Source organism: Pelodiscus sinensis, chromosome 28, assembly GCF_049634645.1.
Source record: "Pelodiscus sinensis isolate JC-2024 chromosome 28, ASM4963464v1, whole genome shotgun sequence".
NCBI classification, from domain to species: domain Eukaryota; kingdom Metazoa; phylum Chordata; order Testudines; family Trionychidae; genus Pelodiscus; species Pelodiscus sinensis.
This window is the reverse complement of record NC_134738.1, coordinates 10,530,142-10,557,256: the sequence shown is the minus strand read 5'-3', so window position 1 is coordinate 10,557,256 and position 27,115 is coordinate 10,530,142. Positions and strand designations below refer to the sequence as shown.

The 27,115-nt window shown below is 48.9% G+C and overlaps 1 protein-coding gene across 1 annotated transcript in view; it reads right to left on the bottom strand.

Moving 5' to 3' along the window:
• The window catches only part of LOXL2 (lysyl oxidase like 2), a 90,045-nt gene that overhangs the window by 25,559 nt on the left and 37,371 nt on the right, over positions 1 to 27,115 (bottom strand). The window contains exons 4-6 of the mRNA XM_075910805.1: positions 15,540 to 15,751; positions 5,704 to 5,926; positions 1,530 to 1,713 (exon numbers count right to left, since the gene is read on the bottom strand). Coding sequence (XP_075766920.1) covers positions 1,530 to 1,713; positions 5,704 to 5,926; positions 15,540 to 15,751 — 619 coding nt within the window. The remainder of the gene's footprint in view (positions 1 to 1,529; positions 1,714 to 5,703; positions 5,927 to 15,539; positions 15,752 to 27,115) is intronic.

The following is a 27,115-nucleotide window of genomic DNA, read 5'->3' as shown; positions in this document are numbered from 1 at the left end:
TGAGATGTTTCGTATACATCAGAGGCTATAAGGACAACTTTTGGGTGTGCTGCACTTCCAATTCCCTTCCCAAAGGGTGGGTGGTGTAATTAGTATGAGGTCCAGGGAAGGGAAGACACTTAGAATGTTATATCAACTACACTGTGCCAAGCACCAGGCCATATCCTGGGGGGAACAACCCTGCATTAGGAAGATGACGAAAAGGGAAGAAGATGGGCCTGATAATCCAAAAGGGCATTTCTATCTCAGGCTCCTAAAACTCTGTGAGCCTACATTCCTAGCTTGCCGATAGCTCTCAATAGTTTGGCCAATATGTGTACAGAAGCCAATGGCAGGCTTTACACATTAAAAAAGTAAAAATAAAAATAAGCAAGAGAGACGAGCAATGGAAAGAGAATGCACCTCTGCCTGTTCTGCTTCCTCTTTTATATTAAAATCCTTCTGGCGTGTGACCTCCGGAGAGGGTGAAATTGACACACTCGTTCTGTCATCTGGCAAACAGATCAGGTAGCCTGATGATTACATTTTGCCCAGGACTGCCAGATGGATTGGGCCATACGTCCTCCTTCCTACCCCCCCCCCCACCCCTTACAAAAAAAACCCCAGGAAAAATAATAACCAAAGATGTGAGAGAAAAAAAAGGGAGGGGAAAAGAAGCAGGGACCTGGCTCTTGGATTTGTTCCGCAAATTTCATCCTCTGTTATGTCTCTTTGCTGACTCTGCATGTCAAACAGAGACCCCCTTTGTCATGGGAATGTTTCCATGTTGCAGGGCAGCCGGTGCTGAAAGTTGCTGATAGAACTGAAAAACAAGGCTGTATGTTTTCTGGGTAAGGCAGTGACTGTATGCGGCTGCATAGGAGCCTGTAAACCTAACTCAGGCTGTTAGGTTTGGTGAAACTACTCATGTGAGCCCGGAGGCACAGGATTGGCTTCCTATGGACTGTTCTAATACGCTGGATCTTGCAGACACGTTCTCTCAGGCTTTGGGGGCCAAGGTGCACTCAGAGTTTTTCCAAAAAAGGTTGTTGTAGGTTCAACCACTCAAATCCGGGCCTCTTTTCTCCAGCAACATGTTGCTGGATCAAAGAGCCATGGCCGGCTGCCAGTGGCTACTGGGGATTCCTGGCAGGGCTGGCAGTAGTGGGGTTAGAGGAGGCCATGGATCTCCTGAAGTCAGGGCTCTCCAGCCGGGTCGGCAGCAGGGAGGGACAGGCTAGGAAGCTGGCGGCAGAGGACCTCCCCGGTCCGGCAAAATCCCTCAACCCGAGGGTGCCGGACCAGGGAGATCCAACCTGTATTTCCTGCAGCCTGAACATCCAGTTTCCGACTGGCTCTTCCTGCCATTCGCTGACGTCCAATGACCCCTCTGCTAACGATTTCAGTGGGAGCTGTGGGCCTCAGGATCCGGCCCAGGACACTACTAAAGTGGAAAAGACAAGCCGGAAAGATAAATTCAGCCTTGTCTAATTTCACATCCCTTGGCAGCGGTCCGAGCCGACAGCCCTTGACATCCTCGTCCTTCTTACCTTGCCCGAGCCTTGCGCCTGTGATAGCCTCCTGGGCGCTCCCGTAGCCCATCTCTCGGCAGAGCACAGTGGCCGTAATCAGATTCCACCCATCGCTGCAAACTGTTCCCCATTCCCCGTTCTTCAGCACTTCCACTCTGCCTTCTCCGACCTTGGCCCCGCCTCTCAGCCGCACCTGGGGCTGCTGTAATACAAAAACCCAGAGGCCACATCACTGTCTATGGACACAGCTGCGGTGAGTTGCTATGGGAACGTTCGGCCCGCGCGCCATGTGACTTCCCAACGTGCTAATAATCTTGACCGCGTGAACACAAATTTTCAGACAGGAAAGCTTTTGAGGACCCGATTTTTGTCCCACCCACACAACACAATCGCTTCTGAAAACACGGAGCACGTAGTGAGCCTCTTAACCCCAGAACGGCCGCGACGGGCCCTCTCTTTGGAGTACCATTAGTGTTCATCTAAGCCAGCGGTTCTCAAACTTTTTGGGCTCCGGAGCCCTTTACATGCGTAAAAATGTATGCGGCGCCCCAGCAGTCCACTGATTGTATGTGTTGTACCCATCGATGTTTCCAGTTTGTCAACCTCGTGGGACCCCTGGAGAGGGCTCCATGGAGCACAGTTTGAGAAATACTGATCTAAGCTGAATTCCATTCTGGATGGGGAGTCTACAGCAGGCAGCTGTCAGGGGCTGCCAGGGTTAAGGAGACCGGCTGTGCTCACACTTATTTCAAGAGGTGGAGGGGGGAGAGAGGTCCCCTTCAGTGTATACTCCCACGCCTCAGGAAAGGGTTCGCTCCAAGGTTCATGATGCACACACGTGTGTTTTGCTTTTCCATTGTCCCAATGAATGCAGTAGGGTAGAAGATGCGTTAGAATCTTATTTTGTGCTGTTCTGGGGCAGGGGTTTGGGAGCAAAGAGGGCATAGGTAGGCCCTTTCACGCCCAGGGCACAAACAGCTGGGAGACAGCGGCACACAGGAACAGGGCTGGCGGCACACAAATCAACCCTCAGACCACGTCCCCAAGAGGGCGGGGTCAGAGGCTTGGAACGGGTGTCCGTTCCCACAGCCAGCCAGCATGCTGGTTACCCGCCACCGCGTGTGGCTGAGCACGTTGCAGGCGCAGGGCTGCCAGTTTTGGCTTGGACCCTTTCCTGGAGGTTTCGTCACATGGTGCGCTCTAATTAAAGATTCATGGCTGTCCTGGAGGCCCCAGGACAACCCTGCAGGGTTGGCAGCCCTCCCTAGAGAGACAGCGAAGAATGTTAGACTGTGACGGGCCCTCCCTGTGGAATCCTGGCTCAGCCGGGGCAGCGTTTGGCCTGCCTGCTGCAGACGGACACAAGGAGAGTCAGAGTGAAATGGAAAACACATTCCTTACACACACTCAGGACTAGGAGCCAATCAACTGGTGCCGCCTCACTGAAGTCAACAGAACTTCAGCACTTTTCGCCAGCCAAAGATCTGGCCCAGGGATTCTATTCGGAGAAGAATGTTGGGCCCCGGATCCCCCGTGGACATCCGCTCCCTTCAGAACTATAAAAATGAAGCCAAACAAACCAAATACCGCTGCATCATCCAAGGACACTGTGTCCGTGCTTTCCCAGAAGGTGGAGGAAATTCTCCCTTCCAAAAGGCTACAGATTAAGTCACATTAGTAGGGGAATAAATGCAGCCTTGTCACATGGCAACACGCTGTCCCAGAACATTAACCCCAGTGGGTTAGACCTTAAAGTTGCACTGGATCTACCCTTCGACCCATCCTGCCTGTACTGAAGTCCATGGGTGTTCTGCCCTAGGATCCCGACCTCAAGGAATCAATCACACCTCAGAACGCTGGAAGTGCCTATTTCCTGGCTACTCGCTGTGTATTATTCAGTCACTAGAGGTCTCTGCTTTTCCAGACTAAATGGGATCCCTGGAAAATAGGTAAGAAAAGGCTGGAGCTCAAGCTAAGTTGAAACCTGCTTGCCCGTAGATGTAATTGTTCTTTTAATAAATGTCGCCTGTTTAAAATGGACTATGATTAACAGAAGAATCTCTTGCTTAGAAAAAAAACATTAGAAAACTCTACCAATAGTACCTCACAGGGATGTAGCAATGCTCCATTATTAGGTATCTAAAGTGCTTTGAGATTCCCCAAAGAACTGTATTTTAAGGGACATGAGTATGTAGAAATCCACAGTAGCTCACCTGCCTCACGCTTACAGCGGGGAAAAAACTACCGCAAGTCCCCAAGAATACATTCGCTTTAAGTCCCCGCAGCGCCATGAAAACAGATCCTCTGTTCCATTCGTTAGCTCACCAGACTTTCCACCACTGTCTGGTGGCGTCTCAGGAATCAGTTATGTTGCTGAGGTTTAAGGACACAGACATATTTACCTCAGCAGAAGAAAACACCCAATATAATTATAGCACGCAGGGCAAAAGACATGTCTGCAATCCTGTATTGGGTGGGCAGGAGGATAAAAGCCAAGACAGCACAGCATCAGTCAAATATCTTTGGCTTTGAAACTAACTGCATGTCAGCATACAGACCATAGCCATGACGCCAGAGGGGAATTACCAGCCACAGTTCAATACCAAGGCAAGACAGATGAGTGGTCTGGTGGCTAAGGTGCTAGACAGGGAGGCAAGAGAGCTGGGTGCTATTCCTGGCTCTGCCACAGACTCTCTGTGAGACCTTGGGTAAGCCACTGCTGCTCTGTGCCTCAGTTTCCCCATCTGCAAAATGAGAATTAATAATGATACTCCTATCTCGCAGGGGAGTTCTGAGAATAACTCTGTCACGGTTGGAGGTGCACTGAGGTGACAGCATCGCATCACAACCATTGTCACAGTTTTGATGACATGTCTCATTGATGTTTGGGATGATTAATGCGTTAAAGATCATGAGGTACTTAGCTACTGCAATAGTGGGAGGAGGACAAAGAAAAGACCTTAGTTAGGTTCTTGGCCTGCTAGAGAGCTGGCGTTTAATATTTTATTTTAAAAAATCCCAGCAGCCATTTTTAATCAAAATTTGCCATTTCGATTAAAAAGCGGGATGGCATTCGCGTTAAAGTGACATCCCAGTTTTTCAGCTGGCTGGCTGGGGAAGAGGCACAATAAGTCAGAAAAGACATAGCTCATTGGTTTGAGCATTGGCCTGTTAAATGCAGGATTGTAAGTTCAATCCTTGAGAAGACTATTTAGGGATGTGGGTCAAATCTGTCAGGGATGGTACCTGGTCTTGCTGTGAGGGTAAAGGACTGGACTTAATAACCTTGCAAGGTCCCTTCCAGCTCTATGAGGTGTGTATAGATAGATAGATATAAGAAGCCTGGGAATAAGCTAAGGACTCTCTTATGGCTGGGTTGCTAGTTCAAGACCAGGACAGACTTTCAGTTTTATTTATAAACTCAGCACTGGTCTGTGGGACGATTCAAACCTTTTCCAGTGCTGCTCGTTATCTTCTAAGGAGACAGATAAACAGCTGTTGCAGCTGGAGGATGTGCTATTACTTTGGAAAGCTTCCTAAATAACGGAATGGTACGTGATTTGAGTGAGGCCTGAGACCTAAGAACCTCCATTGTTTAAAACTGGAGACACAAACAGTCCTCCAGGCCGGGGTCAGCTGAAGGACGTTCAGAGCCTACAGGAGCACTTAAACTAAGAATTAATTGGTGAGTCCAACAGCTCAGACGCTGTATGTACAACACCTAGTACAATGCAGTCTGGATGCAGGGAGGGGCCTCACACAAATGATAAATACATAATTACATCACCTTCCCAATATTATTTTTTCTGCTCAGTGTTGCACAGGGTTTCAAAAACGTTCTAGCCAGCGCTATAGTTGGGGGGGAGGGGCTAGCTCCAGCCCTGCCCCTTCCACCTGAGGCCACGCCCCTTCCAGAAGCATGGAGATGGCTCCCCTCCACCACCTTGCCCAGGGGCCCAGAAATTCTGTGGATCCCCCTGGGGTCTGTATGTTCGAACAATGGTTGTGTGATTCACAGGAAGCTTCACTGCATGCACTGAAACTAATTTGCATTGTTATTGGAGCTGGATGAAACTAGTTTGATTTGTGACATTTCCAAATGTCCAGTAGTGGATGGTATTTGCACAGTTTAACCCACCCCTAAAATCAACGCTCTTGGCAGTGGGATGGCTGGAGCAGTCGGTCTCCTTACCGCCTGCCTGTAGGCTCTTCGGAAGCCACTGTGGCCACTGGGCGCAAAGGCACGTCCTGGGACGCAGCTCACCACGGCTGGCATGCCGTTTTCACAGGTGACGTTCCGCTCGGCATCCATGCTGAGGTGGGGGCCCAGTTTGCAGCTGGAGATGTGAGCTTCATTGCCGGAGCAGGCCATGGAGTAAGCCCAGTATCTGTGCTTCCTCTTGCTGGCAAACATCCTGAAAGACAGAAGGATGCCAGACGCTAGGCAAACCAATGGAGATGGCAGGTCGGACAGAGACATTTGAATGTGTTTGTTTTTACTTTTGTAGTTTCCATGAAATTTCACGTTTTTGCCACTTACAACCAAAACAAAGCTTGGTTTATTATTCCTGATTTCCGATCGGGTTGAGTTTTAAAAATGATCTGTCCGGGTTGGATGTGAATTTAGTGGTGTGCTCACGCTGAAAGGACAGCTACAGCTCTAGGACAGCTACAGCTCTGTCTCCACGAGCCACTCCTGCTCTGGTCCACCCTCCATCCCCATCCCCAATGAAATCTCTCCGGAATGAGTTTAAAAGGGAGCTCACAGTTATAGTTGAAAAGTAACAAAGTCACCATCCCCTTTAGAAACAAACACACACAGCCAGGGGATCAAGGGCAAATAAGGAAACCAGCGGGAACATCCAGTCTAAGTCTGGGATTGAAAGGAATGAGAATTAGGTGCCTAGCTCTTTTTGTCATCGGAAAATCTTGGTAGAAGTGGCCCCGTCAACCAGCTCCTGAAGAATTCCTTTGGAATATCAACAAGGGTATGTCTAGACTGCATCCCTCTGTTGGCAGAGGGATGCAGATTAGGCAGGTCGACATTGCAAATGAGGCAGGGATTTCAATATCCCGTGCCTAATTTGCATAAACATGGCCACCGTGTTTTGCCAACTCAGCAATTTGTTGGCAAAAAGCGGCAGTCTAGAGGGGGATCTGTCGAGAAAAAAAGCCTTTTTTGACAGATCCCTCATGCCTCCTGAAAGGAGGGTTACAGGACCTGTCAAAAAACGCTTTCTTTCTCCACAGATCCCCCTCTAGACTGCCGCTTTTTGCAGACAAAGTGCTGAGCTAGCAAAATGTGGTGGCCATTTTCATGCAAATTAGGCACGGGATATTTAAATCCCTGCCTCATTTGCAATATCGACCTGCCTAATCTGCACCCCTCTGCCGACAGAGGGTTGCAGTCTAGAGACATACCCCAAGAGGCCAAATTTTACTAGGGCAAATTAAGAATAAAATGGACTTCAGTGAACAGGGACTTCATTGACGTGACTCCGGATTTAGGCCGGTGTAACGGAGATCAGAACAACATATTTAAACTCATGAGAACTGGCTGTTCCAGCCTCAGTTTTTTTGTTTATTAGAAAAATACAAGCATTAAAAGTGTTTACACTGGAAACTCCTAGCCCGCCACACCCATGCAAAAAGTTACATGAATTTTGCAAGCAGACAAGGGACACGGGTCTGCCGTATAATAGCAAACGTCTAATGCCAGCAAATAATGATCTAATTCTGAGGAATTTCTTGAGGTATTTACATCTGGCTGGCATTAAAGGCTCCCGGTAAACTGGTTATTAATACCCAGGAAATGCCCTGGGCCTCTTGTCATCCCACCTCCCTTGACAGATTCTGGATTTTGAAAGGCCGTAGAGTACAAATGCTCTTTACAGTTCCATAGACTGCCCGAGAGGTTATTGAATGAGTTCATGAAAGCTCTTAAAAAATAGCATCAAAGGAGCAAAAGAAGCATGGAAAATGCATTGAGATTTTTTTTGTCACTTAACCGAAATTGTGCCATCAAATGTAGCCGCTCAGTTAGACTGAGGAATAAAATGTTGGCAGCAAGAGGATGATGAGCTAAGTTGTTGTTTTTTCCCAAGCAGGATCCATCTGCAAATTATTTCACCTCCCACCGTAGAGCAGAAGCAAAGCCTAATATCTGTTAGTACAGCTGGCTAAGCTGCAGTTCGCAGGAACGGAATGACTGTGGGCATGGAAGGGGGTGTTGGCAAGCCGTCTCTTGCGGCATTGGGAAGCCAGCTTTGAAACCAGCTGGGAAATCTGGTAACCCAGCTATGGGATGACAGTGTGAAAGGGTCTGTTCTCGGGAAAAGGCTGCGCACCAGGAATGCCACGTGAAGCTAGAGACATGAAAAAAAAGTTCCAGTGTTTGAGACTCACGTGGAAAGGAGGCTTGGTCCACGTGACCGGGGTGGGATGGAATCTTTCCTCTCTCTCGCCACTGTGCAACTGGACTAGAAGGGGGGTGCAATGAGCCAGCGGTTTTCAAACTTTTTTTCTCATGACCCAGTTGAAGAAACGTGTTGATGCTGCGACCTGACAGAATTGGACTGGAGCGCGGGCTCCGGGGTGGGGCTGAGAGTGAGAGCTTTGGGGTGCAGGAGGGAGCTCTGGCTTTGAGAGAGGTCAGGGCTGGAGCAGGAGGGGTACACCTTGAGCAGTCAGGGGTGCAGCAGGGAAGCTAAGGCAGCTTCCTGCCTCTCCTGGTACCGCAGACCCTGCTGAGCCCCAGAAGCATCCGGCATCCAATAGGAGTGTAGAGCTAGTGCTCAGGGCAGGGGCAGTGCATGGAGCCCTGTGTGTCCCCCCCAATCTAGCAGCCGGGCCTGCTGCCGACCGCTTTTGGGGCGCAGCGCAGTCTGCAGTGCCAGGACAGGCAGGGAGCTGCCTTAGCACCCCCCCTCTCCTGCTCATCTGATCCCCCTGCAGCCAGGAGACCCAGCGCCTGACATTCCACCACCCAGTGCTGGGTCACAACCCATTGTTTGAAAACTACAACAATCTACAGAATGAAGGATGCGCAGGACACAAGATGACTGTTGGCCTGGGTTCCTGAGCAGGACTTCAGAGGGACCACCCTTGGAGACACCAGCCCAGATTTTACACAGGACCATGGGGGCCGGACACTTGGAGTTTTGCTTAGATCTGGCTGGGCACATACATCTGTGCTCTAATGAGCATTCAGTGCAGGCTTCCAGTAACTTTGGGCACACATGCAATGCCCCGGGAAGGGAAACAATTCTTTTGGATGTGACCAGCCAATAAAACTGCCAGTCTGACAGATCGGTACGTAGGAAAATACAAACTGTAATTCAGATTTCTTCTTCCTTAGGCACAATCCCCTCTCAGGCTGTGCCAACACTGGAAAATCTTTCAGACATTTTCCAAATCTCCCTGTTTGGGCGTCAACCACTCAAATATGAGTCCTCCCTTTTGCCTGTAGAGGGTACACAGGTGCAAGGGGGGGAGACTGCAAAGGGAGGGCTCTGGGCTCTCTGCAGCTGACTCATGGTGCAACTTTGGAAAAGTCCCTTAGGGGTTGGTATTCAGCATCTCCACAATTTAAACTGTGGCCCAGGAGAGCTGCAGATACTCAGCACCTCTGAAAATCTGGCTCAATGTCACTTCCTTATTTTTTGCTCATCCATAAAACTGGGTTAACAATGCTGCATTTTTTATTTTTTTTTTGCCTTAGCGACATGCACAAATTCCTGACCCCAATATCTTCATACACACCCACAAAGTGTGAGTACTCGTTGCAATATATGTCGATGCACAGAGTGTATTTTAGCCCATCCATAGCTATACACCTAAACACATCACAAGATTCAGCTTAGAGGGCTTAAAGGGAAGTAACCCTGGGAAGTAACCCAGTCCTTACAAGAGAACATATGGAAAGATACTGCATATACCTAGAAACACGACGCTCACATCAGATAGTCCAAAGGTATCTTGGACCAACGGCATCTTGGTGAACATGATGCACGCAGAATAGTAGAAACGTAGGGCTGAAAAGGACCTCTGGGCCATCTAGTCCAGGGGTCTCCAACCTTTTAAGCACGAGATCACTTTTTAAATTTAAGTGCAATCCAAGATCTACCTCAAACCCAAAGATCCTTGCCCCCCCCACGCCCTTTGTGCCCCTTCTTCGAGGCCTCACCCCTGCTCACTCCATCCTCCCTCCCTCCCCCATCCTCCCTCCCTTTCATCAGGCAGGAGCAGCAGGTTGGGATGCAGGCTCAGGTCTTGGATTAAGGGATTTGGGGCTGTGAGCTGAGCTTGGGGCAGGCTGTTGGGGTACCGGGGGGGGTTCTAGGTTCAGGCTCTGGGAGGGTGTTTGGATGCAGGGGTGCTCAGGGGTGGGGCAGGGGCTTGGGGTACAGGATGTGGGCTCCAACTGAGCACTGCTTATCTCAGGTATCTCCTGGGTGGCGAGGCAGTGGGGCTAAGACAGGCTCCCCCAGTCCTGACCCTGGACCACTCCCAAAAGGAGCCAGCAAACTGCATCCCAAGTTCTATTTTGCCCCCTGCCCTGCTCTGTGGAGATAGGATACAGGCTGGGAGAGGGGGCACCTTGACATCTGCGCCCCTTCTCCTCCCCTATCCTGCCCAGCAAGCAAGAGGCTCCTGGAGGTGGGGAAAGGCAGCTCCAAGGCAAATGGCAGGAGATGCGCAGCAGTAGAGGGAGGGGCAGCTGAGGTGCCCACTCTTGAGAGCCTCTTGGCCAAACCAGTCAGGATCCCCTGTCAGAGGCTCCAAGATCGACCAGTCAATCCCGATCGACTGGTTGGTGACCCCTGCTCTAGTCCATCCCCGCATGTTTAGGATGCATTACGTTTACCTAACCTATTCCTGACTGATGCTTGTCTAACCTGTTCTTAAAAACCTCCAATGAGGTAAACAGGATGGCTGCGTCATGATTTTCCGGAAATGCTCTTAAGGGAAAAGTTTTCCGTTAAAAGCATTTTTGGAACAGAGCGTCTAGATTGGCACAGATGCTTTTCCACAAAAGCACTTTTTGCGGAAAAGCGTCCGTGCCAATCTAGACGCGCTTTTCCGCAAAAAAGCCCCGATCGCCATTTTTGCGATCGGGGCTTTTTTGCGGAAAACAAATCTGAGCTGTGTACACTGGCCCTTTTGCGCAAAAGCTTTGCTCAAAAGGGACTTTTGCCTGAACAGGAGCAGCATAGTATTTCCGCAAGAAGCACTGATTTCTTACAGTAGGAAGTCAGTGCTTTTGCGGAAATTCAAGCGGCCAGTGTAGACAGCTGGCAAGTTTTTCCGGAAAAGCGGCTGATTTTCCGGAAAAACTGGCCAGTCTAGACACAGCCGATGAAGTTTAATAAAGACAAATGCAAAGTGCTCCACTTAGGAAAGAACAATCAGGTTCACACATACAGAATGGGACTAGCAAAGAGCACTACAGAAAGCGGGGAGACATGGAATCTCCATCACTGGAGATATTAAGAGTACGGCAGATAGGCATCTATCAGGGATGATCTATCCATGGTGTCCAACACGCTAGCCGCCAGCCACATGTGGCTATTTGGCCGGTTGAGTGTGGCTAGTTCGCTATTGCAGTAGCCAATATAATGCCTACTGCTTCAGAACATGGAGAGCTGGTGCTTAGTCCTGCCGTGAGGGCAGGGGACTGGACTCGATGACCTCTCAAGGTCCCTTCCAATTCTATGATTCTGTGATGCTATGGGGATTCCACATGCTTCCTAGGTAACCTGTTCCAGTGCTTAGGAAAATATCTAATATCTAATCTAGCTGAGACTGCCTTGCACATGCACTACTGTGGCGTTAAAGGAAAGTTACCAAGCCATTATTTAGTAAATACAGTTACTTCCAGCCATTAGAATGGGAAGGATTTGCTTTGGTTTTTTTTACAGCAAATTGGTTATGTGGTTCTGATGTACAGGACTGGAGCACAATAATGATTACGAGCTGAGCTACCTCTTTCACTCAGGAGGGAAAACAGGCATGGATGGAAACGTGTTCCCTTACTCCCAAAGTCCAGAACCAAACAAGCGACACCTGGTAGCAATTACTACTTCACTGCTCGTATTCCTTAGAAGCCGGAAACCAAAACTTCTAGTTTGGGTTTTATATTTGTGCAGCTTTTCCACTTTACAGTATTCCGCCCTCAGGACCTTTTCAACTGATCATCTTCATCTTACTAATGAGAAACATGAAACCCAGCCAGCCGGTCAGCTCCAACAGGAACCTGGAGAAACGGCCCTCCAGTGAGGGGAGGAAAAACAACTACTATTCCTCCTTACAAATATCATTCTTCCCCGCCCCCACCAGCCTAATCCAGCTCCATAGATCATGCACTTGGGGGAGAAACTGGATGATTTCTTAGCATAAGTTATTTTGCAGCTGCCTTATTGCCTATTTATTGTGAACTGTAAAGAGTGAAATGTGTTTATGTTACTAGCAGGAGACAAAAACAGATCTGCAGCACACTAGCTTGCAGGGGATAGTCAGAATTTCTGCTAGTTTTGTTCTGCATGCAGCCAAAAGGTCATTGCCGGTTTTTTCCCAGTGATCAGCATTAACATAACATAAGAATGGCTGTACTGGGTCAGACCAAAGGTCCATCTAGCCCAGTAGCCTGTCTGCCGACAGTGGCCAGCACCAGGTGCCCCAGATAGGGTGGACCGAAGACAACGATCAAGCAATTTGTCTCCTGCCATCCCTCTCCAGCCTCTGACAAACAGAGGCCAAGGACACCATTTTATCCCCTGGCTCATAGCCTTTTACGGACCTAACCTCCATGAAATTATCTAGCTTCTCTTTAAACTCTGTTCTAGTCCTAGCCTTCACAGCCTCCTCTGGCAAGGAATTCCACAGGTTGACTACACGCTGTGTGAAGAAGAACTTTCTTTTATTAATTTTAAACCTGCTACCCATTAATTTCATTTGGTGTCCTCTAGTTCTTCTATTTAGGGAACTAATAAATAACTTTTCTTTATCGGCCCTCTCCACACCACTCATGGTTTTATAGACCTCTATCATATCCCCCCTCAGTCTCCTCTTTTCTAAACTGAAAAGTCCCAGTCGCTTTAACCTCTCCTCATATGGGACCCGTTCCAAACCCCTAATCATTTTAGTTGCCCTTTTCTGAACCCTTTCCCATTCTCCTCCCTCATTCTATGTTCTCCGTGACCCGTGCAAGTGAGCACACGATTGAGTGGCAGTAACACCCTGTTTACATTAGGGACACTTAAACACTGTGTCCTACGACATTCACCGTCCATTTTGGTCAATTTCACCAGCCAGAGATTTTAACAATGTTAATTCATGAGTTCAGCTATTTAAATCTGAAATTTCTCAGGGTTGTAATTGTAGGGGTCCTGACGCAAAAACGAGGTGTGAGGGGAGTCACAAAATGATTGGAGGCATTGCAGTATTTCTACCTTTATGTCTGCGCTGCTCCTGGCAGCAGCACTGCCTTTAGAGCTGGGCAGCTGGAGAGCAGCGGCTGCTGGCTACGAATCAAGCTCTGAAGACAGAGCAGCCACCAGCAGCGGAGCAGAAATAAGAATGGCATCGTATGGTGTTGTCACCCTAACTTCTGTGCAGCTGCTTGCAGAGCTGGGCCCTTAGGCCATGGCTACACTAGGAGATTATTTTGAATTTACTAAATTCGACACGTGGGCACTCAATTTTACACATTTGAAGTTTCGTGTCCTCTTTACGGGGAAGCATGGAACACAGTCCCAGGCAGGTTCTATTAATGGGGACAGGCTACTTCAGACTCCCAGGAAACACTCTAGGGAGCTGCGGGAGGCCTCCTGGTGGCCAATAAGTTTGAAATAGTGGCACTGGAGTGTCCACACTCATAAGAACATAAGAGCAGCCATACTTGGTCAGACCAAAGATCCCTGGAGCCCAATGTCCTGTCTGCCAACATCAGATGCCCCAGAGGGAGGGATCACAACAGGTAATCCTAATGCAATCCTTCTCCTGTTATCCATTCCCAGACAAACAGAGGCTAGGGAAACCATTCCTATCCATCCTAGCTAATAGCCATTGATGGACCTAACCTCCATGAATCTATCTAGCTCTTTTTTGAACCCTGTTAAAGTCCTAGTCTTCACCACATCCTCTGGCAAGGAGTTCCACAGGTTGATGGTATGCTAAGTGAAGAAAAACTTCCTGTTAAAAAACTCATGTTATTTTGAACTTACAAGTTCAGGAAGAGCATTCCTCCTTGTGAAAAGCAGGTGTACAGAGTTAGAATATTGCAGAATAATGGGCTTGGTAGTGTGGACGCATTGTGGGGGCTAATTTCAGACTAAGGGCCTAGTGTAGACCAGACTTCAGTCAGCAGCCACCAACACTGAAAGCAACAGTGCAGAAGTGAGGCCGACATGGGCACGGTATTGCCACCCTTACATCTGTGCTGCTGCTGGCCGGGTGCTGCCTTCAGAGCTGGGCCAACATTACAGCTGCAGCTCTCCAGCTGCCCAGCTCTGAAGGCAGCGAGAAGCAAGGGGGGCAACACCGTGACCCACCTGAAAAAACCTTGTGATCCCCCCGCATTTCTCTTTTGGGTCAGGACCCCACGTTGGGAAACGCTGGTCTCCCCCGTGAAATCAGCACCCCATGGGTGAAAACAAGCAAAAGGCCAGATTTCACAGGGGGACGCCAGATTTCACGGCCTCGGTGGGAAAGCTACTGGCCAACTTCTCCAGCGCAGACAGCCCCTGGCCAGCAACTGACTTACAGGCCTCAAATTTGCTGCCTTGGCAGCCAGACACTTGGGCACTACACAGGGTGAGCCCAGGTCAGAGGCAAATGCCAGAGAAGCTTGGTGAGCTCTGGATAAACGTTTTATCCTAGGTGAGAGACCATGAATTCTAGGCAGGCCTGCGAATGAGGGCTCTTGCATTGTGAGAGAAAACAGAGACCCATTTTACTGCCGTTCCAACCCGTTAAAACTGATGTCACTGCATGCACCGGTCCCGATCCTGCAACTGAATTTGTGCAGATGGATTTTTACTCCAGCTTGGGGTCTCACTGTGGCTGATGGGTCTCCATGAAGATCTGTGTCCATAGTCATATACATACATTACACTCAGGCTACGTCTATACTACAAGGTTCTTGTGCAAAAATGGCCATTTTTTTGCAAAAACCCATAGAGCGTCCATACCTCAAGCGTGTTTTTGCACAAGAAAATCTACAATCAATCGACAGAACAGAGGGCTTTTTGCGGTGTAAGTAAACCTCCTTCTACTAGGCATAACTCCTTTTTGCGCTACAGCTCTTGCCCAAAAAGGCAAGTGTGGACGCTCCGCAGGGGTTTCCTGTGCAAAAAGAGCCTATCCGAAAAAACACAGGTGTTCTGATGGCCATTCTATGAATGGCCATGAGAGCTTTCTTGTGCAAGGGTGTCTGTGCAGTGTGGATGCTCTCTTGTGCAAAAGCGCATCACAAGAGCGATGCGCTTTGAGGTGTGGATGCACTTTTGCACAAGACGTTTTTGCACAGGAATTCTTGCGCAAAAACCCTGGCAATGTAGACGTAGCCACACACATGCACAGAGCCCATGCCAGTACCTTAAACTCTGAAGAAAGAAAGAAAGAAAGAAAGAAAGAAAGAAAGAAAGAAAGAAAGAAAGAAAGAAAGAAAGAAAGAAAGAAAGAAAGAAAGAAAGAAAGAAAGAGAGAAAAGGGTCTATGAAACAGTTGGAAATAGAAGGACTTAGTGGCTCAAGTCCCTCTTTTTGTCTGACTTTAAACTGGTGTCACACGTGATCATCTCCAAAAGATGGGGCTCAAACTGGCCGCCTGTACCCCTGGTTTCCAGAGGAAGTGCCTTGCATTTAAAATATTTACACAGAATCAAAAGCTGATCCAAAGGAATGAAGTAATTGCCGGAGGTATGTGCAATTCTAGAGGCTCTGCAATCATTTGAAATTGGCATTTTTTTGAACAAGGCCCGAGTGTTCGTGCAACACAACCAGCATTTATGAAAAGCTCCCTTCTTACTTGTAGAGCTTGGCGTTGTATTTCTTCTCGCCCGGAAATCCAAACATGCCACAGACAACCCGAGAATTATTTGCGGTCCAGTGTCTGTCACAGATCTGCTTCCAGACCCCTCCGTCTTTCACCTCCACGTAGCCCTCTGTCACAGGCAGGCGCTTGCGGTAGGCAGCGATAATGCCGCGGAACCGTATGTCCTCCACGTGGATGTTCATGCTCTGAGGATTAAAAAAAGGGTGTTTTAGGAATGCATTGCGGCAAGGCAACAGGCTGGAATGGTTAGAGCAGGGATCTGGAAGCTTGGTACCTGGGTTCTCCGCCTGACTTGTTTCCCAGCTGAATAAACTGACACAGGGAAGGCAAAGTTTGCTTTTGCCAAATCAGCACATGGAGTCCAGAAGGTCTTGTTCCAACTCCCCCACTAGCCTGCTGAGCAAGTCACTTTGTAGTGTCAGTACCTTGCTGGTTGCTATGCTGGGGCTGTGGGCTGTGGACTGCCCCCACTGGCGGCTGTCTGTAAGCACGGCCCAGCAGAAGGATGCCTTGAGGCCCTAGGGCAGTGGCCAAACAGGTTCTACTTGTGAAGGGAAGAGACAGGACAGAAGAGGTGTGTGCTGGGGGGAAGGGGCAGTTTCGGGGTGAAGCTATGAAAGAGGGAGACTAAGGAGGAAGCTGAGGTTGAGGGGGCCCAGTCATCCACATCTCAAGGGGGCCTGAGGCATCCTGGCCCCTAATTCCTGTAACCAGATGACATCTATGCTGTGCTGTATCCTGGAGAAGCAATAAACTCTCTCTATTCTACTGGCTGGTGGAGTCTGTTCCTGCTGCTACGGGGGTGCAGGATTGGGGGGGAACCCCAACTCGCCATCCCAATATGAATGCCGAAGGCACCGTGGCCAGACCTTTACAAACAGGACATTTCTGGGGGTTTAAAAACGATCCTTTACGTGAAACATATTTTAAATCGTTTTTTAAAATTTTGGTCTATTTCATTTTTAAAAATCGCCCTTGGCTAGAGAAGAGTCATATTTTTAGTTTCAGTTTTTCAGCGTCTTTAAAATGCGCCCTCCCACTGAGCACCCAAGGAACGTTACAAATGTGCGTGCAGTTGAAGGTCCGGCTGTGGACCAGCGACGGCTGCATCTTTCCAGGCTGCGCTGCAGAATTTAGCATGTGGCAATGGGAGGAGAGGAGGGGGGAATAGCTCCCGTCTTTGCATTTTAGGCATGATTTGCTTTGTGCCTTAACTCACACGCCTGGGCTGAGGTTAGGCTAATCTACACCAGCGGGTCTTGAAGGCCTAAAAAGGAGCTGGGCCTGAAATTCATATAATCACACAATGGATTTGTGCATCATATTTCTCAGTACCGGCCACAGGTACTAATGACTATTTATTACTCTAGTGTCCTCCCAGCCATGGGACTTCAAAACCTCTAGGGATGGAGATTCCACCACCTCCCTAGGGAACCCAGCCCATGCCACTAACTGGTACCCATGCCAACTAAATTAAAGCTGGCATATGCCTGTCTATTTTCTCTTACAGTGTGTAACAGGGCAGCTGCCCTGTACTGGCCCCTTAAGAGCCAAACCCCAGCCTGGAGCAGGCCCGGGGAGTTCAGCCCAGCTGGGCGGCATTGGCCAATTAAGGCCCAGCTGGGGGCTATAAAAGGGCAGGGCTGCTTCAGCTAAGGCAGGGTGAGCCTGGCTGCCGAGGGAGCAGGACGCTCTCTGGAGCTAGGGCAGGGCTAGAGAGTCAGGCTGGGCCAGGATGCTTGGACAGTCAACCGGCCAGCCTGCGAGGCCTGCGGCAGGGCTGTGAGCCTGGTTGCCGAGGGAGCAGGACGCTCTCTGGAGCTAGGGCAGGGCTAGAGAGTCAGGCTGGGCCAGGGCGCTCGGACAGCCAGCCGGCCAGCCTGCCAGGCCTGCGGACAGGCCTGCTGGAGACACCAATCCCCCGGAAGGGGGGCTCAGAGCGAGTGACTTGGGCACTGCTGGAGGGCAGTGTGGTGAAGAGAGCAACGCGACTAGAAGATTCCAGAGGGGAAACGCCACGTGAGCGGAGGCCTGTGCGGGCGGAATGGACTGATTCCGGGGACAGACGACGGACCCCCGCTACGGTGGTGAGTGACCCCCTCACACAGTGGTTATGTCTAGACTGCAGGACTCTGTTGGCAGAGGCGATGCAAATGAAGTGCTCATTAGCATTTCTCGCACTGTCATTTGCATAGTCTCTTCCGATCCTTTTTGCGGAAGAGGTTTTTGCACACAAAAAAGCCACGTAGACGAAGCCATTTTGCCCAAAAAAACCCTTTTGCGCAAGATCCTGTATAGCTCCTTTTTTGAGGCATAAGGGATCTTGCGCAAAAGGGTTTTTTTGCGCAAAATGGACCCGTCTACGCCGCTTTTTTTCCCGCAAAACTTCTTCCGCAAAAAGGATCGGAAGAGACTATGCAAATGACAGCACTAGGAATGCTAATGAGCGCTTCATTTGCATCGCCTCTGCCGACAAATTCCTGCAATCTAGGCGTAGCCACAATCACAACACCAATTGCAGTCTAGACACTGGGGCGGCAGGTATCATAGGCAGGGGGAGGCATCGCCTTCCCAAACCGCCAGCATGGCCCCACCCACACTCCACCCCCAGAATGCCTGCTGTAGGTGTACTAGGGGCAGAGTGCTGTGCCCCCAGCATCTGCCCTTCCCGGGCTCTTGGGCTGGGAGTCTGGGACCATTCACCCTCTTGCCTCCCCGGTGCTCTGGGGAGGAGGAGTCTGGGGCCACGCACTGCCCCACCTCCTTGTGGTGCTGGGGGCGGGGCCTGGTCCGAAGGGGCGGGGCTGAGGGCTTACCTCCCGCAACCTTTTTTCACCCATGGTAGACACACTCCAAGTGACTTACTCAGAGTCACACACAGACGGACCTTTGGCAAGCAGATGAAACGCAGCTGTTCCAAGTCCTAGGTGAGCATGCAAGCCCTTGGGCTAGCCTTCCTCCCATCTTTCAGCCCCCTCCCCCCAAGAGCAGAAGTCCTAGAAGGGATCTCCCCAGTTGTCTGTGTGCACTCGCTCTTTGCTCAACCTGGATTTCTCCTTTAGATGAAATCCACTGGGGGCAGGAGATGAGTCACAACAGGGCCAGATGGATTTCACATTTTCAGCCTCCATGAGGGCAGCAAGACGCTCAGAAATTCAAGCCCACAGCTCAGGCTGACTGGGAAAAAAAAGAATCTGCTGTGGCAAGTGATTAACAAGCTAATGGAAGTGTATATGAAGCTTCCAGGAGAAATCCTTTGTCTTGTCCACAGTATAAAAGTACATAGTTCCCATCACAGCTGTGAAATTCTCCCTCGCCTCAAGTTTAATTGCTTAAAAGTGAACAAAGCCCAACACTTTAACAGTAAATGTGCTGCTTTGATCCACCGTGATCAATTACAAATACTGTTGCTAAAGGCAGGAAAAGTCACATTTAGATTCAGAGTTGCCTAGAAAAGAAATCTGCACTTGGATGGAGAGCACACAGAAAGCCCACACTCGGTGATATGCGAGCACCATGTGAAACTTGCTAAATATTAACAGGTGTTGCTCCACCACAGTCAACTGGCCAAGGCTCTGGCCTAGTATGTTGGGAAAAGGGGGGGCCCTGAAGTCTCTTGTGGGCTCTGCTACTGACGCATTTGGAAACCTTGGGCAACTCACTTAGACTATATTTTTTCAAGCATCTATCCATTTTGACTGAATGGTTTGATTCATGCCCAAGTATTTATCTTGCAGAAGGGTTGAGCTCTTGTTGTTCCCATCAATTTTAACTGCAGTTCTGGGCACTTGGCATTCAACCCTATTGCGTCTCAATTGTCACCCAAAACTAGAGGTTACTTTTGAAAATTTGGCCCAAACTTCTCATTATTTATGAGGTGTCTGACAGCAGCACTGAGGATGCCACATCATGGACTAGGACCCCCATTGTCCTAGGTGCTATATACAGTCCCTGTTTCAAAGAGCTTATCCTTTCTCTGCCTCAGTTTACCCCCTTCTAAAATAGGGCTAACACTATTCTAAGAGCTGGGGTAGCTGCAGGACTTTGTCTGTAGCTGGGCTTTTATCATCTTTAGGCTCCTTTGAACATTTCAGCTCACGGGGCCTTTTTCCCTACACAGTTCCATGTGAATGCACAGAATCCTTATTGCAAAGGGGGAGGTGAGAGAGAGGCTGTGTATTGTACGGCTCCTTCTGCACAAATCTGGAAAACCCATTTGCACCACAACAGGGCTCCCTCCCTGCTATGATCTGTAGAGCCTCCACTGCACAGCTCCGCACTCGGTCCTGGCCAGGCGGATTTGAGCTTTGCAGTGTCTCCCAAGACCAGATTTGAAATGTAAACTATCGTTTCCCAGTCCTTCTTATGGAAGCCAAAAAGGCTGAAAGCATCATATCACGGGAAGGCTGCAAACACCCAGCTTTAGGGATTTCCAACATCAGAGCAACAGGCAAAGAGGAACCCATCAGTTTCCCCTTGGATACTTCCCAAAGTTACCCACACAAACTCCTCAGAGAAAGACTTGCAATCTTAGGAAGTGCGAGCTATTGTAACACACAGAAACCTGTATTGGAACACTTTAACCTCCTTGGACATTCACTAATGGATTTAAAAGTAGCCATCCTTCTACAAAAGAACTTTATCACATGATTACAGATGGAAACAGCTGAACTGGAGTTCATTTACACTTTCAGTACTATCAACAAGCTCTGAACTGGTCAAGTCACTACAAAGGCAATTTTCCCTACCTTTGATATTCACATTTCCATATCAAATGCTGTGCATGAAACACTTCCACCCTGACTTAATTAGCCTCATTAACACTGATCCTACAAGTGACAGGCAACTTCTGCTGTTATATATATTTTGGGGTCTGTAATTTCCACTCCAACTCAGCTGATGAAGTGGGTTTTACCCACAAAAGCTCATGACCTGATACATCTGTTAGTCTCTAAAGTGCCATAAGACTCATCATTGTTTTTACAGTTACAAACCAACATGACTTTCCTTCTGGGAATCTTAGGAAGGTTATATAAAATAATAAAAAAAAGCAATTGTGCTGTCCTGAGTTTTGCTTTTGCAGTTGCACAGGCAGCCACCAGGAGAAGCATGAGATAATGTTCATTCCCAGAACAGCGCTGACATCCGTGGCATTGGGAACATGGTCTAGGGCGTGAGCGGCACATGTTCCAGTTTTGCCAGTGACTCATTGTAAGGAGGCTGGGGTCTGCTGATTAGATTCGGGCACTACAAGTCAGGACCCCAGAGGTTCTCTCTTCCCAGCTTTGCCACTGTTTCACTTGGGCACATCACACTTCCTCTATCCGAATTCACAGATGGGGAAACTGTAATGCTGAGAGTTTAAGTGACTTGTCCAAGGTCATGATAGGAATCGGTGTCAGAGCCAGGATTATAACTTGAGTTCCTGGTTCCAGTCATAGAATCAAAGATTCCTAGGTTTGGAAGAGACCTCAGGAGGTCATAAAGTCCAACCCCCTACCCAAAGCAGGACCAATCCCAACTCAATCATCCCAGCCAGGGCTTTGTCAAGGTAGAACTTAAAAACCTCTAGGGATGGAGAGTCCACCCCTTCCCTAGGGAACCCACCCCAGTGTTTCACCACCCTCCTAGGGAAATAGTTTTTCCTAATATCCAAAATAGTTTTTCCTAACAGCCACACCTCCCTCTCTCAGAAGAAGCTCATGCACCAAACTACATAAATAAAAAAGCCAGCCAGCAAGTCATATTGTTCTTGGCTTAAATAGAACCACTCTTCATTTGTCCTGATTTGTATTTTGTCTTGGCCCGGGAGAAAAGAAATGACCAAACTGGCAGGAAATAAATCATCCTTTCTATATTTCAGTCTCCAAATGGCTCTAACAGGCCAGCACGAAACATCATTTCGCAGTCTGCCTGAATAGCGAGTATAAGCCACATCTATTTCCCCCTCTTCACCCGGTTGTTCTCTCTCTCTGCCATTTGCAACCAAACAACCCTTCAAAATGCTTTAATCGTGGGTCTAACTTTGCAGTTGTGACTCCAGCAAAACTTCCATAGAGAGAATCAAGAAGAGCAGATCTAGGTGGGGACAGGATAGGTAATGATCAAACCAACGAAATGTATGGGAACTCTTTAAAAGGACTGGCACAATTCTCCCACTCTCTCCCAAAAACCCTAATGCTGTGTGGGTTTGGATGGTTTCTCTCTATGGCTATGTTCTGAGGCTGCACTTTAATTGGTGAGTAGCCAAAGATATAGTAAGTACACCCAGACATGCGCTTTATCCTTCCAACACTAACACCTATAACAGCTGGGCTAATGGTGAAAACAGACTTCACATAAAATCAGAAGGAAACATAGCAAACAACATTTAATAGCCAGAGCAGAGTTCTTGTTTTTCATGTGCATAGAATGCCAGAACTGGAAGGGACCTCGAGGGGTCATCAAGTCCAGTCCCCTGCCCTCACGGCAGGACCAAGCACCATCTAGATCATCCCTGATAGATGTATGTCTAACCTGCTCTTAAATATCTCCAGAGATGGAGATTCCACAACCACCCTAGGCAATTTAACTAGTATTTAATCATCCTGAAACTTTCTAAGATCCAAACTAAACCTCCCTTGCTGCAATTTAAGCCCATTGCTTCTAGTCCTATATGCTGCACATATATTGTAAGAGACAGGCCTTGTCCCAAAGAGCTTACTGTCTAACGAGACAAGACAAAAAGTATGGGGGAAATGAAGCATCATCATCCACACTTCATCAATGAGAAACAGAGGTATAAGGTGATTAAGTGACATGCCCCAGGTTACATAAGGAGGCTGTGGCAGAGCATGAACTTGAACGCAGGCTTTCTGAGCCTCCGCCATAAAACCATCCTCTTACAAGACCATCCTTCCCAGCCTACTTTATTAACCAAGACTAACAGCATCCCTATGATGCACATTAGGTAGCTATTGCCCTAGCTACAGATGGGAAAACTCAGGCCTCATTCTCAGATGCCCATGTGCTTCATCTGCAGCTGTGGGACTCAGCGCAGCATAAGGAATGAAACCCAGAACTCTTGACTCACCCAGTCCATGTAATGATTTGCTAACACTTCCCTTACTGTAAAAGGGTCCTCACCAATAGCCATCTTCCGCATACATGGGTCAAAGCAGATAAAACCAAGAGCAATGATGAACATAATGAATTTCCATGCCTCTTGCCTAACACATCCTCCCCTGCAGGAGTCTTGTATGACTTCCACCTATTTGCACCAACAGTTACTGGGACATAGGTGCTGTCTCAACTATCCGAAATCTCAGTTCCACTTTGGCTTCACATTCAAGTACTACCCTAATCCAGATCTGGATCCAAAACCTCAGCCTGTCTCTGTTTATTAAACATCTTGCCCATATAGCTGATATGTAGCCAGCTCCAGCAATTGCATTAATATCTCTAGAGTTACTTTCTCTCTGAAAGGATCATGTTTCTTGCATGGTTGATTCCACTCACAGAGATAAATGTGTCTACTCCTTCCTTGCCTGGCACCTGGCCACAAACTGCAGCCCTTGTTTTATCCCAATGTAGTTTGGCAGAGAGCGAGCCAACACACAAGCAACAAACAATTCTCAGGCCAGATTTTCTCATCCTTGACTTAAGCTGTTTTACCCAAGAAAGGTGTGAAGAGCCTGCTGAAACAAGGCAGGAGGAGGAAGGGGGTTAGGTGCAAGAGAAAGCATGGCAGATCTTTGGCTAGGGGTTTTAAGCAATAGCTCTGCCAAAAATAGCTCACTTTCAACTAGCACAGCATGGGTTTGATGAAGTAAAACAGCCACCTAAAGCAGACTGAGATAAACAGGAGGAAAGAGAGGCACCCGTGGGGACTTCCCCGAGCTGGGTTCAGTTCTCAACTCTGCCACAGACACAGTGAGAGCGTGGCCACATCCCTTCATCTCTGAGTGCCATATCCCCATTTTGCAGACAGGGAAATCTGGAGCTCAGATGGCAGGAGAGGAGACTTTGGAAGAAACACCAGAAAGTCGGCCTGTGTGCATATGGCTAGAATGCTAACCGCAACATTGCTGTAGGATACTGAGCTAGATGGACCTTTGGTCTGACCCAGTATGGCCGTTCTTATGTAAATAGCTCTATACAGAGCCAGTTTAGTTTTACAAGCACAGAGGGCTCTCATTTCATAATGCAATCCACGAAACAGATGAACGATACTTTCTTTTTTCCACCTTCTGCATGTCTTGTCTATTCAGTTGTGAACTCTTCACACTAGGGCTGTCGCTCATGTGTGTTTGCATAATGCCTAGCACAACGAGGACTTAAGCTTGGCTGAGACCCTTAGGAGCTACTAGCACACAAATACATAAATCAAACTACAGTTCCAAGAACTGTAACAGTTTGAACCATCTATTTTTTTCCCCTGCTTCCTCACTGTTTTCTCAAGTCCGTATTAGGTTTCCTCACTCCTCCTCTACAGCCTTGGAGACAACACCTACCACGTAAGCAACAGCCAAGGGTATTATGAAATCACAAATTTCAGACTCACAGAGCCTGTGTAGAGACAGTAAAAATAAAAGTTGGGTTGCGAGTTTTCAAGAAAGACTCCCAGGGTATGTCTACACTGCAGAGGGGTTTTTTTTCGGAAAAACAGCTGTTTTTCCGAAAAAAACTTCACTTACATCCACACTGCAATCGCTTTCTTTTGAAAGAAAATCGAAAGAACGGAGCTTTTCTGACATTGGAAAACCTCTTTCTATGAGGAAAAAGGTGTGTGTGGATGGGAAAGAGGGAGTTCTTTCGAAAGAAGAGGAAAGAGGAAAAAGCACAGGTGCCCTGGTGGCCACTTGGTCCATAATAATCGCAGCTTACATGCGAGATAGCATCCATTCAGTGTGGACACTATCTTTCGAAAAAGCAGATCGCTTTTTTGATGCGCTTTTGCTGTGTAGACGCTCTCTTTTGGAAGAAGTTTTTTCAGAAGATCTCTTCTGGAAAAGATTCTTCCGAAAGAAGCCTGCAGTCTAGACATAGCCCCAGTTTCAAAGAGGTTTACATGCATCACAGCTGGTTCGGTTTCCCTGTCCAAATTGGATGCTTTCTTGAAGCATTAGATATAGGGATGTAGAATCCCATTTAAATTGGATAACTGGTTAAACAAAGGCTATGTCTACACTGCAGGCTTTTTGCGCAAGAATGGCTGTTCTTGTGCAAAAACTTGCGGAGCAGCTACACTGCAAGCGCATTCTTGTGCAAGTAAATTTACAGGAAAGTGTCAGAAAAGAGGGCTTCTTGCACAAGAGTTATTCCTCTCCCCATGAAGAATAAGCCCTCTGTGCAAGAGCTTTTGCACAAGAAGGCAGTGTGAATGGGCAACAGGGTTTCTTGCACAAGAAATCCCTATGGCTAAAATGGCTATCAGAGCTTTCTTGCACAAGAGAGCATCCACACTGCCATGGATGCTCTTGCGCAAAAGCACATGGCAGTGTGGACGCTCTCTGGTGCAAAACAGTTCTTGCACAAGAAGCCTGCAGTGTAGATGTAGCCATAGGCTGTGTCTAGACTGGTCAGTTTTTCCGGAAAATCAGCTGCTTTTCCGGAAAAACTTGCCAGCTGTCTACACTAGCCACTTGAATTTCCGCAAAAGCACTGACTTCCTAAAGCTTTTGCGCAAAAGGGCCAGTTTAGACAACTCAGATTTGTTTTCTGCAAAAAAGCCCCAATCGTGAAAATGGCGATCGGGGCTTTTTTTTGCGGAAAAGCGCGTCTAGATTGGCACGGACGCTTTTCCGCAAAAAGTGCCCTCCCTCCCAAGGGCTAAAGCAGTCCCCTGCCCAAAGCAGAGGGGGAGATGCTCCAGCCCCAGCAGTTAACCGATTAAACCTTCCCATCCCTAGCTAGATATGATCACAAAAGGCTTGCACAACCTTCAAACATTTTCCCATTGCCATTTGCCATCTGTTTTCCATTAGGCAGAATAAACATTTCCTTCTAAACAAGCTGCTCATCGCCTCTCCCATCTAGCTCACTGCTTGGGACAGCCACATCACTGAAACACTCCTGTGGGCGCAGATGATTGCACAGACCAGACTGGATCTGGTTTCTTAGTCCTGGGAATCTGATCCCCCGTCTCCACTATTCATAGTACATTTAAAAGAAAAAAAATCTGGGAGTGGCACAAAAATCTGCCTGTTTATCCCTTTAGTTCTGCTATACCTACGAAGGGGCTAGATCGGGGTCTTAAACTTGACTTGTCTTAAGGCCACGGACAGTCCTCAAATCCCCGCTCTGGTAGGGCCCTGGGAGGTAGGGTTACCAGATGACTTCAAAAAAAATACCGGACATACTTGATCTCAGATCTGGGGTAGGGGAGAGGACTGGCCAGGAGGAGATTGGGGGGAGTAGGGCTGGCCAGGGAAGAACCGTCCGGTGGGAAGCGGGGCTGGTCAGGGCAGATGGGGGAGGCGGGGAACCGGCCGACGGGAAGCAAGAGCTGGGGGAGAGAATCAGCTGGTGGGGAGCGGGGTTGTCCCGGGCGCACGCAGATCCTGGGGTGCTGCCCATCCCGTGCACGGTCCCGGTGGGCCGCACGGGTGAGTCCGGCTCCAGAGATTCCATCCCGCCCCGGTCCCACTGCCCTCCTCTCTACTGCGTAGCTGCGTACTGCCTGGCTGGTAGACACGCTCATCACGCAGGGCATGTCTACCAGCCAGGCAGTACGCAACTACGTACTGATACTCATAATAATAAAACGTACCTAATTAGAAAATACCGGTATTTCTATGTCCGGTATTTTCTCAATTTGTTTCCCGGACAGAAATCTCAAATACTGGACTGTCCAGTTCAGAGCCGGACACCTGGCAACCCTACTGAGGGGTGTCTCCACACTTTGGAGGGTACCACGGTGGCCGTCCCAGCCATGCGAGGGACAGGACAGTCTCCCCGATTCACAGTAGCCCACTGGGCCCCAGGCCTGGCAGTAGGGGTCGGGCCTCCTCGTACTGGGGCCATCTCTCGTGTGGGGCGGAGCTGGGGCGCTCCGCTTCCCGTCGCCATGGTGAAGCGGAGCGACCGGGCTGGCCTGGGAGATGGCGGCGGAACAGAAGCGGCTGCCTTGCACCGCTGCCCCATGGCTCCCGTCGCCACGGTGACTGTGAGAAGGCCCGACCCCTGCTGCTGCCCCACACCAGGTCCCCCAGTTATCCCCAAGGCTGCATCCCGCAGGGGAGAGGTCTTGTGGCAATGGGTGCAATGCGGGGAGGGGAGAGGAGCTGGGTTAGGAAGAAGCGGGATGGGAGCAGAGTAGGGGCTGGGCTTAGGGGAAGAGTACGGACCCCCTCGGCCCCCAGGACATAGGGACTTGCATGCAGGCAGCCGCATCTATGCCGGATTCTGGAACTGCTCAGGCAGTAGATGGTCCGTGAGCCATGAGTTTGAGACCCCTGGGCTAGATCATGCCTTTAGAGAGGGATTTTCCAAGAGAGTGAGGTGCCTCATTCCCAGAGAATTGGGCACCTGAATCCCTTAGGCCTTTTTGGGAAACTCCCAACCTCAGG